Consider the following 15083-nt stretch of genomic DNA (forward strand, 5'->3'; position numbering starts at 1 on the left):
ACGATTCTTGTGTTCAGGGTTTGTTGGGGTTTTCAGATCTGTGGGTTTATGATTTTCATCAATTTGGAAGATGAAACTCTAAAGCCATATTTCTTTAAATATTTTTGTGTCTCCTCTTCCTTCAGGTGCTACAATTACGTTCATATTAGGCTATGTGAAGTTGTCCCACAGCTCAATGATATTCTGTCTAACTTTTGTTCAGTATTTTTTTCTCCGTGGGTTTTTTGGATGATCTTTATTGCCTTGTGTCAAGTTCACTAATATTTTCTTCTGTAATGTCTAATCTGCTATTAACCTCAATCAGTGTATTTCCTTTTTATTTCATATAGTTTTTATCTCTAGAAGTTCAATTTGGGTCATTTAAATATCTTCCATATCTCTACTTAACATGCTCAATCTTTCCTTCAGCTTCCTGGAGGAAATAGAATACAGTTTAATAAGTACTTTAATGTCTTATATACTAATTTCATCATTTGTATCATTTCTCGGTTCAGTTTTGTATGATTGATTTTTTTTCTTCTTTATAGGTAGTATTTTCTTGCTTCTTTGCAAGCCTAGTAATTTTTGACTAGATGCCAGACATTGTAAATTTTACCTCATTGGGTGATGGATATTTTTAGATATTTTATGCTTCTAAGCTTTGTTTTGAGATGCAGTTAATTTAGTTTAGTCCTTTTAGATCTTGCTTTTAAGCTTTGGTGGGATTAGAGCTATCTTTGGATCTAATTTTCCACTATTGAGGGGAACAACAACAAAATACCTCTTCTGAGTATTCATGAATTATGAAGTTTTTACTCTGGCTGGGGAGAGCAAGAACTATTTCTGGCTCTGTGAGCCCCACAGAGAAGTCCCTGTGTCTTTTCAGTAGTTCTTTTCTGAGGCTCTGGTATTTTTTTCACATCCATGGTTTGATCAGTCTCAGCTGAAGGCTTGCAGGGAACTCTTTACAGATCTCTGAAGGCTCTTCTCTGTATAGTATTTTAATCTACAAGACTCTGCATTGCAAACTTTATCTGTCTTGCTGTCCCCAGATTCCCACCTTCGACTGAAAGAGATTACTGGGTCTGCCTGGGTTCCTGTTCTCTGTATGGTAGCCTGGATAATCCTTCTAGGCAGTAAGCTGGGGTAATCTTAAGGTTTACCTCATTTATTTGTCATCTCTCAGGGATCGTGGTTTTCTATTGCCTAATGTTCAATATCTCAAAACCTATTATTTCTTATCTTTTATCTGTTTTTTTAACTCATTGTTGGGTTGCTTGGGAGTGCTTTAAAAAATCCAGTTTCTTGGAATCTGTATTGGCTAATATGAGGCCACCTTTGGAGCAGACGTGCATATTACCCAGTGGCTGACGTTATTCCCTCTCTAGCTGGAATGCCAGTATTTTCAGTGAGTATGTACATTGGAATTTCTGGTTAAAGAAGTCAGTCACTTCTAAAAATATGAGTGGAAATATAATTATTTGGAGTAGATGGGTTTGCTAGAATTAGGTGGAAGATGTCTAGAAAGAGTATGGAAACCAGGTGACAATCTAGATTAAGTTGGTATGGCTATGATTTTGGCCAGCAACTTGTGATTTTCTTTCTCTCTTATAACATGATTTTGTAGTTCGTTTTTCTCCACCTTCAGCTCAATGGCCAGATGATAGGGCCTGAGAATCTATGAGGAGTCAGCTCCTGGATCCTCAACAGTTATGCTCTATGGGCTGAATCAGTCAGTCAGCTTCTCTGAACCATGGCATCATTACCTGCAGAGAGGGCTTGTACTACATGGGTGCAAAGAGATGGTCAGAAAATGTCTAACAAATACACTTAGATCTGTATTTGAAGCCACTTGTAGTGTGTGGAATTATGGATGCTTAATAAATGCATTCTACGTTTGCAAGATATGTTCTTCTCCTAGAAATCTCCTTATCTCCCAGGAGATAAGACACTTCTTGGTAAAGACATTTTGAGTACCACTGAACCCTCCAAAGAGTACTGAGTATTATTGAGATTCTGATGATTATTCTTCCCAATTTTGCTTTTCTTCCTGCCACCTCTCTGCCCTCTCAAGGGAAGTGAATGCTCTCTGATCACATGGTGGGAAAGGGCCTCCTTCACTAGACTATAATAATAAATTTATGAAGGGCAATATTCACCCAGTTGAAGTGTAAGTGTACCATTATCACATCTTTATTATCTAGCTTTATACTAAGTATTAAGAGGGAAACACAGACATATAAAATCTGGTTACTAGTCTGAAGGAATTTACTTCTTGTTGTAGAAGTAACACCTACAATTGTGAGATAATCTTCAGGAGACAATTTGCCAACAAAATAAATGGGAACATAGCCCATAGTTTCAGATAAGCAGATGCCATAGGAGGTCAAAATAGGAGCAGGAGAGACCCAAGCATCAGGGGCTGGAGAAAATGACTGATTTTCAATGAAGGCTACCTTTCTAAAGATATCAATCCCATAATGCCCAGAAAGCTCAGAGGACGAAGGGCAGAACCAAAGGCTTGAGAGTGCACAATGTGTAAGGGAGGGGCCAGGGCCAAGCAGCCAGCAGAACAGGGCTCTACGGGCAGCCAAAGCCACTGTGTCCTGTGCCAGGAAAGGCCCAGAGAGCATCTAAAGATAGCACCCTGGCACAGAGTCATACGGCGAGAGCGGGAAGCCTGGTACTCCTGTACCACACGCTCGAATTTCCTCTGAATATTTACACGCTCAGCGTCTTCCAGTCATCACCATAGCCCCACAAAAGAGGCGGGACAGAAAATCATTGCCATTTGGAGAAGAGGAAACTGAGGATAGGGAAGACTCAATGGCCTTTGCACAATGACATGAACAGGGAAGGAGAGAAGCAAGTCCAGAACCCACCGGTGCCATTTCTGGCTGTGTGCCTACGAAGCGGGTACAGGGAAAACTCCTCTGAGGACTCCAGCCTGGGGTAAAGAGAGTCATGAACATAGCATAGGTCCCACAGGGATGATTTGACCCAAATCTGGAACTAAAAGTGTAGTCTAACTCCAGGCAAGGTGAGGGTAAGAGAGGACACTGGCTGTGTGTTTCTACACATCTGCCCATAAAAGAGAGTGGAGAGGGAAGCCAGGGCTCCGTAACCCCCTTCAAGTCAAAGGAGGGGAGGAGGCTCCCTTGCCTTGGGGAGGGAAGAGGGAGGAAGAGGAGGGGAATGCATAGGGAAGTCTGCTTTTAAGCCCATTAATGAGGAAGAGCCAAGCATCCAATTAACCTGACATCTCTTGCAGCCAAAATATCTGAGGATACAAGAAGCGAATTTAATATGTGGAGGCTTGGGACACAAGTGACTAATAGTGGAAAACAGCCCCAGTTTATTTAAAAAATAGGTCAGGCCCAACAAATCCGATAGATTCCCTCTCAGCACTTACGGATCCAGGAGACAGAGGGAGTGCTGTGTGGGTGCAATGCCATTTTGATTTGAAGCAGACATTGTTGTTGTACCACAAAGAGACAGCCAGGGCTGGCAGGAGGCGCCCGTGCACAGCATGCAGCTGCTGAGAGCGGCCTTCGCGTCAAGCGTCTCAGTGACCCTGGTCAGGACAGCGAGTCCCTACCAGTGACCGGCCCAAGGTCACAAAGCCTGAAGGTGGCGGCGCCCACACCCAATCCCAGCCCCTCTACTCTTAGAGCTAAAGTGCTCTCTATGGCCTTGGCTGCCTCTCTTCCAGATGTCCTTGGCCCGGCTCTGGGAATCTCGGTTGGCTCTGAGATGGCAGCACCAGGCTGCCATCTGAGAGCTATGGCAGAGCTCAGGGCTTCAGCGAGGAAGAGAGAAGGCCTGAAGCTGTCCTCAGCACTGTCAGGACAGGGTTCCTAGGCACCAGCTGGAGAGCCTGTTAACATGCACAGTGTTGGGTCTCAGTCCCACCCTGATTTCACTGGTCTGCGGTGGGCTGGAGATCCACCAGCAACGGCCGACATGGATTATAAAACAGAAACACTGTTTGAAGTCGGAGCCCAGGTTGTTTCTTTCAGAACGTTAATTTCTAGAGATGTTTATAGATCTCAGGAAAAAGTGTGTCACAGCCGTAAATGTGATAGTAGTAGATGCCCTAATTCCTCTTAGAAATTTATATTATATAATATTTATATATTTAATATATATACTATAATAAAATCATTTATTTTAGCATTTTAAAGGCTTAAAAGTATTGCAATTAAGATTTCTCTTTATGTAATCCCAGCGCTTTGGGAGGCCGAGGCAGGTGGATCACCTGAGGTCAGGAGTTCGAGACCAGCCTGGCCAACATGGTGAAACCCCGTCTCTACTACAAATACAAAAAAATTAGCCTGGCATGGTGGCGGGTGCCTGTAGTCCCAGCTACTTGGGAGGCTAAGGCAGGAGACTGGCATGAACCCGGGAGGCAGAGCTTGCAGTGAGCTGAGATCACGCCACTGCACTCCAGCCTGGGCGACAGAGTAAGACTCCGTCTCAAAAAAAAAAAAAAAAAAAAAAAAAAAGAGCTCTCTCTTTAGCTTATCTGCCCAAACCTACTTGCCATGGAACCTTTTTCTAGGAGTACCAATTATACAGTATACAATGTGGGAAAATGTTACTCTAGACCAGTGGTTTTCAAACTTTATGGTGTATCAAAATCACCTGCTGGGACCTGTCCCAAAATTTCTGATTCATTGGTTTCTGTCCTTCAAGGCCTGGGAATCTGCATTTCTTACCAGTCCCCGGGTGATGCTGGTGGTCTGGAGACCACACTTCAAGAACCACTGCCGTAGACCCCTCTGTAAGCCCTGGCTCAGCTGAGGGTCCTGGGAGGCCTCCCAGAGTGGGAGGGTGGAGACTGAGAGCAGCGGGCAGCAGGAGCTAAGAGAAGGGGTTTCCAGGAAACACAGCCTTGAGGGGGCTTGACTCTAAGGTAAGAAAACCCTATGTAGGGATGGGCTCTGCCAAGATCCCAGAGTTAGAGTCAGAGATTCTATAAAACAGGGGTTCCAAATGGGGGACAGCCGACCCTCTGTGACAGGCATCAGTGGCTTGCCCCCAACATCCAGGCCTGGAAAAGGCAGATCTGGAGAGCGTCTGTGCCTACGAAGCCAAGTCTTGTGAAGGGCATGAGGCAGACGACAGAAGAATAAACCGGGGAGCAAGCCGGGGAGCCCGGGAGGCCACATGCAGAAGACAACACCGTCTCGCAGGACTGGCAACACCTAGATCAAGCTTGTCCAACCTGCAGCCTGCACACCGCCCAGGATGGCTTTGAACGTGGCCCAACACAAATCCACAAACTTTCTTAAAATACTATGAGATTTTGTTTGGATTTTTATTTTTTAGCTCCTCAGCAATCGTTAGTGTATTTTATGGGTGGCCCAAGACCATTCTTCTTCTTCCACTGTGGCCCAGGGAAGCCTGGACAACCCTGACCCTCCTCCCCTTTGCCCCCAGACTCTGGGCTTCCAGCCCCGAGGGTAAGAAGCAGCAAGCTAGAACTACCTACCCTAGCACAGTACACCCCTCTGAGGGGGCTGACTTCATCTGCCAGCCCTGATGATAAGACACAGGGGTGCAGGAGAGTAGAGAGAGGGTGCATGTAGGGCCGTCTTGGCCAAAGGTAGGCAATAAAGCTGTACTTTTGCTTTCTTAGGTGATAGGAGAGGTCCCAATGCCCAGCAGAGCCCTTGCTTGTCTTGCTGCTGCCTGACATTTCACATAAGAATGTTCTTTTTTTCTGCAAACCTCTGGTCCCTATCTAAAGGCAGGCAGATGGTTCTGGAAGAGCTAACCCTTTGTGTAATTATGCACAGCAGGAACCACAGCTTAGATCACAGCCTGGTGAGTAAACACAGGTTGAAGAGAGGTGTGGTGAGTGTCTAAGGGCGACACTGGGCAGAGGGGCTGGCACGAAGATGGGCAAGGAGGGAAGAAGGTGAAGGCGGTGGGCAAAAGAGTGGGTTGAGGCCCAGGCTGGAGGCCTCCTGCCACCCCTACTCTGTCCCCTCCCACTGCGATCCTCTTTCTTCCCTCCGTGGGCCCTCCAGGCCAGGCAGGCGGCTGCTGAGGACAGACGACTCAGGTTAGAAAAAGCTCTCTTGACATTTGGAGAACAGAGCAGGATTTGGCTCCTCTAGTGGAGCCTCTTGTTCTCAGGGAAATCATTTTAAAGCTTGGGCTGGTGCCAGCAGGAGCCATTTATAGCCCAAAGGGCTTAGGTTCACTTTGGCTGCCTGGTGCAGAGAGTGCTGGCTTTCCTCTCCCCTCTGCAGGCTGCCTTCCCCCTTCAGATGTCCAGCACCTTCACTCTCCTTCCTTAAAGCTTCTTTTTCCTCTCCTCTACCACCTCTTTCCTATTCTCTTGGAGGTTCCAGTTCCAGATCCACCTCTGCACCTAGATTCCCCTAGGTGAGCCTAAACAAATTCCTTTCCTTCTGTGGGCCTCAGTCTCTCCATCTGCACCCTGACACCTATTGTCTGCTCTCTTTAAACTCTGTCACCTTGGAGAGGTGCCTGCCTGTGCCTACCTCCACTGAAGCGCTCTCCTCTGTCTAGTTATTGCCTGTTGACTCTCTTTATGCCCTCAAGACTGGGCTTCCTGCCTGGGCCAGCTGTGTTACCCTTTTCTGAGCACAGGGCCTGGCTCCTGGCAGTAGCTCAGTTAAGCTTGGTTGGGCTGAACTGAGCTAACCATGGCATCAATTTCAAGAGCACAGGTTTTGGCATAAAACAGATACTGGTTGACATCTTGGCTGTGCTGCTTGCTATCTCCAGGCCCTGGCAAATGACTGGACTTTGTGAGCTTTAGTTTCCTCATCTGTAAATGTCAGTTACTATGAGGATTTCACGAGATGGTGTCTATCTATAAAGTGCTTGGCGCAGCGCCTGGGGCGCAGTGGGCCCTCAGTCAATGTTAGGTCTCATCACCATCATCATCATCTGCCATCTACCTGCATTTTCAAGGGATGTGGGTTAGGTCAAACATGCTCCCCCAAATCCCCACCCCTGCTTGTGGAAATCCGACCCACCCTTCAAGGACGAGCTCACAAGCTCACATGCCCCTTCTTCAGGAAGCCAGCTTCCTCCTGTCTCCAGCTCTGCTGCGTCCATAACCTTTCATCTCTGCATTTAGTGGGGCCGAGGCCTGTTCACCCCAGTAGAGTGGGTAGACTAAGACAATCGCACTTTATTTATTAGGGAGAAAAACTGTGCTGAAGCTGCCCTGGGTAAGGCCAGTCTAGGGGCAGAACACTGTGTTGGGGGAGTCCTGATCAGCCGCTGGGGTGGTGAGTCGAAGGCAAATCACAAGTATTGACAGTGGAGGGTGATTCTCACCATATCAGGGAGGCAGACAACATCAGGAGACCTCCAGCAAGTAGCAGGGCCCTGGGCCTGGGCCTTTGGACGGAGGTGGGGAAAGAGCAAGGCAGGGTGCTTTCTCTGCCCTGGGGCCCAAGAACCCAGCAGGACAAGGCTGGAGGCGATGGTGCAGAAACAGGTACCAGAACCGACTCCAGGGCAGAGCAGGCAGGGCCAGACCTCCAGGGTGATGTGGGCACAGGCACCCTGGAAGGGACTGGGGGCACTGGAATGTCCAGTGGGGAGGGACTTGGGCACAGGGAGCAAATTGGAGGTGAGAAAGCTGCAGCCATGAGCAGACCAAGATGCTGATGTTGAGAGTCCAGCTGCCCATCCGAGTGTGATTCCAAATCCTTTTGCTGACTTCTCAGACTATGTATACAAGATTGGAGTTTGAAAGTCACCTTCACTCAGAGACTCTGCTTGCCTGGTGTGGTTTAGGGAGGAGTTGAGCCTTCTGACTTTATGGAGGAGACCACTGTCATCCCCCAAGACCTATCCCCTGTGCTCCTCAAGTCTCAAGAGCCTTCAGTTGTGGCTGAACAATCATGTATATCTCTTGGAGATGCATCTGGATTCCTATAAGGGTTCCAATTTGCCTGCATAGGATCCATAGAATACCCATATGTCTCTTGTTTCTTTCACAGGGCTGGCAGAGTGACTTGCTGTTGTAGAAGTTCAGCAGGTAGTTGTAGAATTTAAAAGCATCACCCCATGTAGCTGAATGTTCAGGGATCACAGGCCACGGCTGCTTCCCACCCACTCCCAGCCTTCAGGGAGAGGGCATGCCTGTCAGCCAATGGGCAGAGTGCCAGGCTGCAGACCAGGGTCTGGGCCAGTCATTTATTTGTCCCCATGACCTGTGGCTATTGAAATGAATGCCCCCAAATCCATGCATCCTTTTGCCTCCTGCATGGCACACGGCAGACCCTTCATAAGCTGGCTGTTGGGGAGAGTCTCAGGGAGCCCCATGGAAAAGGGAACCTTGGAATCAGAGTTGAATGACAGCTTATGGGTGCTGGAGGCCCCTGTGACCTTGACCGTGCACAATGCCCAGGCCAGCTAGGACTTTTTCCTCTCCTTAATATATTTAAATGGAGTCAATACTGGGATCAGCTTCATGCACACAGCCTTCTTCAGCCCTAGAGGTGAGGTGATCTGCACAGCTTCCTGAGCAGTGTCCTCCCCGGTGGCTGAGGTGTGGAGGGCCCCAGCCAGGCTGGATGGAGGTTGACTTTGTTTTGGAGCCCTTGCTTGGACACCGGAGTGCAATGCTCGGGCCACACATCCTTGGAGGAAGGGCAGCCTGGAAGTGGTGGAACAATCTGTCATGATCATATTTTTGTGTAATCAAACACTCTTCCCACAATACCTTTAATGGCCGCATAGTGTTCTATTGTGTGGCTACACCACAGTTTAATGTCTCACTTTGTGGAACATTTCAGTTGACTCCTACCTTTTGTCACTAAGGACAGCATTGTCATGAAATTCTCAACAGCTACATCATTATGATGATCCATGATTCTCTTCTTATGGTAAAGTCCACAGAACTTCAATTGCTGGGTTGACGGATTTGTGCTCTTTAACACTTCAAGTACATTTTACCAAATGGCCTTTCTAAAAGTCTTGACCTATTTTCATTCCCACTAGAAATGTGTGAAAGGACCTATCTCTCTGCAACTCTTACATATGCAGAGCTGTGGTTGTTTTGGTGGGAGAAGAGCTTATCTGGTATTTAAAAGCTGTAAGTTTTCTATTTGAATTTGAATTTACCTGATTTCTAACGAGGTTAAACATTTTTGTTGCACATCAACTTGCCGTTTGTATTTCACATGTACTTGCCTCATGTGAACAGGTTATCCAATCCTTTCCCCAATATTACATTGCGGGTGTTCATCTATTTTTGTATTGGCTTGTAAGAGCTCTCTACGTATTAAGGGCATTAACCTTTGTCTGCCACATATGTTAAAATGTACTTCTCGGTTTATCATTTGCCTTTTAATTTTGTTTATGATATTTATTGTCTGGAACTGCATTAATGTCTTCTTGCTAGACATCTTCTCTTATATGACTCAATGACATTTCAAACTCTGCATATCCAAATTGAAATTCATTATTTCCCCCCACCCCAACCTGCTCTGCCTGCTGACTGGCTTATTTTTGTTAATGTCACCACCATTTCCCTAGTCACCCAGGCTTGAAATGTTGAAGTCATCTTTGATTCCAGCTCCTCTCTCTTCCCCTACATTTTGTCAGTTGCCAAAGCCCGTAGAGTCTATTTCTGCACTTTCTCTGGCAGGCAGCCCCTCGGACACCCCAGTAGTTCAGGCTCTCATTATTTCTTGACTGGACTTTGAACATAGCCTCCAAAGTTCATACTTTGCCTCTCTTCCATTCCCTTCTTTTCCTTGGCCCCTCCCGTGTGCTGCTACCACATCTATCTTCCTAAAGAGGAGCCCAAACACAGAAGTCGCTGCTTCCCTGGTTACAAACCGGCAATAGCTCCCCGTTGTCTTTTGTGTTTAATTACGACCTCTTAGCCTGGCCATAATTTCCTTTCAACTGAATCTCTCACTGTCTCAGCCAAGCTGCTCCCAGACAAACTCACTGCTCTCCCGCCTCTTGGTTGCTCAAGCCGTCTCTTCCTCCACCTGCCAAAATCCGTTCAAAAAGCTCCCACCTCACCCCACCTCCTGCTATCCCAGGGCTTCCTGACTCTGCATTAAAGTGAATTCTCTTTCCTGTGAACCTCCAGAACAATTTGCTTGAACTTCTCTTGTAGAACAAACCTTACTCCAGCATCTATCAGAGACAATAAGGGTCTTAGAATCTAGAAAACAGGGTCCTGGGAGGGCACAGTTCCCACACGTCTGTTTCTTCCACAGGACCTGCACGCTGCCTTGCTGTTGGAGATCTGTGCGGTAGGCAGTTGTGGAATTAAAAGCAACACCCCATGTCACCGAATGTTCAGGGATCACAGGCCACTGCCGTTTCCCACCCACTCCCAGCCTCCGGGGAGTCTTAGCCTGTGGAGTCCCAGGAAGCACATGGAAAAGGGAGCCTTGGAACCAGAGTGGAGTGACAGCTAAGGGGTGCTGGAGGCCCCTGTGACCTTGGCCATGCACAATGCCCAGACCAGCTCCGACTTTTTCCTCTCCTTAACGTATATAAATGGAGTCGATATTGGGGTCAGCTTCATGCACAGAGCCTTCTTCAGCTTTAGAGGTGATTCTGCAGCCTGCACAGGAGTGTGCACTTGACACAGTCTATTTTTAGCCTCCCAGAGACCGTGACCAACATCCCAAGCTGAGAGTGGGCACACCTGCTGCATTCTAATGAGGCAGCCCCACTCCCCTCTGCCAGCCCGCCCGGGATCTCACTGACCTGAAATCTGATGTTGCTAAACTGGGAAGTCTGTTTATTTCCCAAGGGCGGTAGCCTAGATACACTGGGAAAATGGGACCATCCCACTGCCCCCAGCTCACTCTCCTGCAGCCCTGGACACAGAACAGTCTGGGGACTGCGCGGAATGATTCCATGGAGGGGATGAAATAACTTGGCTTTCTTGATCTCGCTGTGTCCTAGGATTCCCCTGTTTCCCTTGCTAGAAAGGAGACAGTAAGTCTGAGCTGACCCAGCTCACAGACAAGAAAATCGAGACATAGAATAAGGACATGTTGTATATAATAATCATAAGCACTTACTATGTGCCAGCCTGTTCTAAAGTCTTTCCATATATTAACTCCTCCAGACTTTTGGACAAATTTTTCAGGTAGGTTTTATTATGATTTGTGTTCTATAGAGGAGGAAAAGCTGAGGCACAGTGATGACAAATTATTTCCCAAGGTCACACAGCCAACAAGCGCTGGGTTTCAGAGTCAGGCAGTGTGGCTCCAGGGTTTGTACTTTCAGCCACTTTGCTATCTGCCTCCTAGTATCTATTTTTAATTTTACTAGAGCCAGGATAGGACCCAGGAGCCTGGATTCCCAGCCCTAGAGGACTGACTACTAGATAATACTCCTTTTTTTATTTTTCTAGTTCTGCCCTGCTTTGAGGCCTTTACTGTGCCTTGTACATCTGGGTCTCCTGCACTCCAGGCAGAGGAGGTCTCCTGGCATAACTGCTTCTGTTGCAGTGTTTGAGCTTCTGGGCTCCAATTGCTGTCTCTGGGCTCCAGAAGCTCTGTGGACCCCCATCTCCTTCTCCCTGCTCCGCCTAGGCTGTGGAGGACCAGGGAGCAGACAGTGATGGGCAGCAGCAGTGGGTGTAGAGCTAGGCTGGGCCTTAGGATTGGGGCACCCAGAAATAGCAATAATTGGTCGTGTGGAGGCCATCAGTGTGGGTATCCACAGTGCTGAATTCAGGGTAGAACTGTGAATCAGAAACTAGGGGGCAAGACAACAGGTAGGAGACACCAGAACCTAAGACATCTGCATTTTGGGGGCCGTATCCTCTTCTAGCTTGATGCTGCCTGTTGAGTGGAGAGAAGCCCATGGGTTCACGTTCCTGAGGATGCAGGTGGGACTTCGTTTCCTCTAACAAACTCTTACTATATGCCTGGCCCTTTTCTAAGCACTTTGAAATACAAACTTGTCTGATCCTCAGGACAACTCTAGGAGGCAGGGACCATTTTATTCCCATTTTAGAGAAAAGGAAACTGAGGCACTGAGAAGTTCATAAGTTTGCCCAAAGTTGTATAGCTGGGAAATGGCAGAGCTGGGATTCAGCTCTGGAATCTACACTCTCAGGCACCATGCTGTGCTATGCATCTTTCCCTTTGTTGAATGTTTCCTATTTGCCTCCAAAGGAAGATACTATTTTCCCCATTTCACAGATACAGAAACTGAGGCCTGCATTGCTCAGGTCACCTAGCTAATAAGAGCTGAAGGTGGGTGAAATCTAGGTGTGCATGGCTCCTCGGTGGACTGCCATCTCCGGGCAGATCACAGCCATGAGCCCAACTGCTGGGAGCTGGAAGGGCTCACCTACCTCCCTTTCAGGAAGGGCTGCTGCGGCTGCTTGAGGCCGGGCTCAGGGAGGGGGAAGGAAAGAGGACCGCAAGCCCCCGAGGGCGGGACCCCGTTGTCTCTCCTAACACCAGACCCGCTTCTCTTCCCCTCAGGTGAACAGCCCCCCCTCCCAGCCCCCTCAGCCCGTCGTCCCTGCTAAGCCCGTGCAATGCGTCCATCATGTGTCCACTCAACCCAGCTGCCCGGGACGGGGCAAGATGTCCAAGCTGCTGAACCCAGAGGAGATGACCTCGAGAGATTATTACTTCGACTCCTATGCCCACTTTGGGATCCACGAGGTAAAGTGTCCCGAGTGGGTGGCTAATGGGGCGAGGCTGACTCTGCTGTTCTGTTGTTTTCAGAGGCAGCATAGTGTGTTCAACTCCTTACCACGGTAAAGGGAGTGCTCCCAGTGTTCCTGAGTCCTCTGACCCTTTCTCCAATCCGGGGGGCCCCTCTGGGAGGGGGCCAGGCCAGGCCTGGAGCAGGGGAGCAGGCGAAAGTGTGTGTCTGTATACTCCACAGCCAGAGAGAGCACACAAGGTGCTTACGGTCCATTTGTTTTACGTTCCAGCTCCCGTGTCTCTCCCCAGCCATAAACCCAGCTCATCCATTGTGGGCTGGATAGCGCTGGTCTTTGGACCAGGAGCTCAAATGCTTGCAGTCAGAGTCCTGAGGCAGCAAGGACCTTTCAGAGGTCATGATGTGCATTCTTTTGACCAATGAGCACCTCCGGGGGAAGAGCTGCAGGAAGCTTTCTTGGGAGCTTGGCCCAGGTCTGACACCCTGATTGATTGTCTGGAAATTCTTATGTCTAAATGCCAGTTTACCCCATAGCAGGGAAGACTAATGTTGACTATGGAACAGAACAGAGCCTCCTAACAAGAGGCATCCTGGCCATAGTGGGGGCCTAATGGTGCCCCTACTGTATATCTTTCATTATAATCTCCAGCACTCTCTCTAGCCACCCCAAATAAACAAGTGGGATTTACTGAGTGCTTGCTAAGTGACAGGCACAGTTCTAAGCACATTATACGTATCATTTCATTTAAACTCTATGAAGAAAATATGTCCGTGATCCTCTTACAGCATAAGAAAAAATTGAAAAAGGAACAAAAGTTTGCTTGCTGTGCAAATCGGTTTTCAAAACAAGTCTTGAAGATCTTCCTTCCACGTACTCACTGCTGTAAACTCTTCCTATGTGGAAATGATGACCCTGCCATTGCCGGAAGGGTGTTTAGTCATAATAGGCAGCTCTTTTGTTTGTTTGTTTCGTTTTAGTGCTTACTACATGCTGGTGTTGTTCCAAGCATTTTATATTATTGGTTCATTTATTCTTCAGGTCAATCCTGCAAGGTTGGTGTTATTGCTTGTCCCCATTCTCCAGATGATTTAGGCCCTTAAGAATCAAATCAACCCTCATTCATCCTTGATGGTTTTTGTGTGTGTGTGTGTGCGTGTGTGAAAGGCCACAAGCTAGTAGATGGCACACCTAGCAATCAAACCTTCACCTTTTGTTCCTAACCATCATGCCATACAGCCCTTAAAACAAGTTTCCTTTCTTTCCATCTGGAAACTGTAAAAATTAAATTGCCATATTTGTTCCTGCTGGTTCTTCTGCAGCCCCACATGGAGGTAGAGGGTGGAAGGAGGCCCCTCAGTTACTTCTAGACTCAGGGGCTCAGCCTCATTTAATCCAGGGAGGCTCAAGGTTTGGGTCCCTGAGAACTGTTCACCATGTAAAACCATTAAGCCTGGACCTGCAGGGGAGGAGGACTGGGGCCTGAGTTCGGTCCAGAAGGTCCTGGCCCAGGAGGGCCTGGACAGCTGAGCCTGCAGCTTCTGGGAGATAAAATGCCGTCTCAGGGCAGATGGATGAACTCTTACCCCTTCCTTGACCCTGCTCTCCACTGGGCTAGGGATTCCTGGAGCCCCGTCCTTGGCCTGTGAGAGGCTCTGGGGGGCAAAAGAGACTCTGCGAAGGCCCCTTCCTCAAGACCTTGTCCCTAATTAAAAGTCATGTTCTCCATGTGACAAGTTCTAACAGGCCTGTGGCTCTGGGTACCCATTTCAGGACAGATTCTTGGGAAAAGAGAGCAGTTCCAGGGACCCCAAAATGTCTCCTCTTGGGCCTGCCCAGAACTCCCCCATTAGAAACCAAACAACCATGAGGTGCACCTCAAGCCAGGTCTGCAGGCTCCCCTCCCCACTCGGAGCCTCCGTGATCGGCTTCTTGGACACCTCCCTCTGAGTTGCTAGGTTCCTGCTGAGCCACACCTTTGGCGTTTAGAGTGTGCTCCACTAGGCTATTACGGATCTCTATAATTCCTTTGGGACTTGGTGTCCCCAGCCTGTTACCTACAGCTTGGCACATTGTCTGGAGAGCAAAGGCTCGTTGACATGGCTGCTAATCCAGTCATTCAGGCGATGCCTGGTCAGCACCATGACCCAGCACCCAGGGGAGAGGACATCAAGTTTCACCAAATAAATACTAGACCAGTTTCCCTCAATTGTGTGTACTGATGGAAAAGTCAAGCTTGTGCATACATATATATAAACATAGTGCGGGCTGAGCAGGGGACTTAGAGTAAAAGACCCGTGAGTCATAGATCACATTCCTGTCCTGGGAGAGTGCTTAGCAGCCTTCCCATTGGGAAATACTTCTGGACATCTAGCTTAAATCCCTCCTGCTGCTGCTATAGACCATCTCACAGGTCCTTTAATGCAGGAACAGCTAGGTAACCTTC

At 48.1% G+C, this 15083-nt stretch overlaps 1 protein-coding gene across 1 annotated transcript in view; it reads left to right on the forward strand.

Annotated features, from left to right (window-relative positions):
- The window catches only part of PRMT8 (protein arginine methyltransferase 8), a 96552-nt gene that overhangs the window by 30879 nt on the left and 50590 nt on the right, over positions 1-15083 (forward strand). Inside the window, exon 2 of the mRNA XM_004052520.4 lies at positions 12450-12635. Within this exon, the coding sequence (XP_004052568.2) occupies positions 12450-12635 (186 nt within the window). The remainder of the gene's footprint in view (positions 1-12449; positions 12636-15083) is intronic.

The sequence above is a fragment of the Gorilla gorilla genome, chromosome 10, assembly GCF_029281585.2.
Source record: "Gorilla gorilla gorilla isolate KB3781 chromosome 10, NHGRI_mGorGor1-v2.1_pri, whole genome shotgun sequence".
Classification (NCBI taxonomy): domain Eukaryota; kingdom Metazoa; phylum Chordata; class Mammalia; order Primates; family Hominidae; genus Gorilla; species Gorilla gorilla.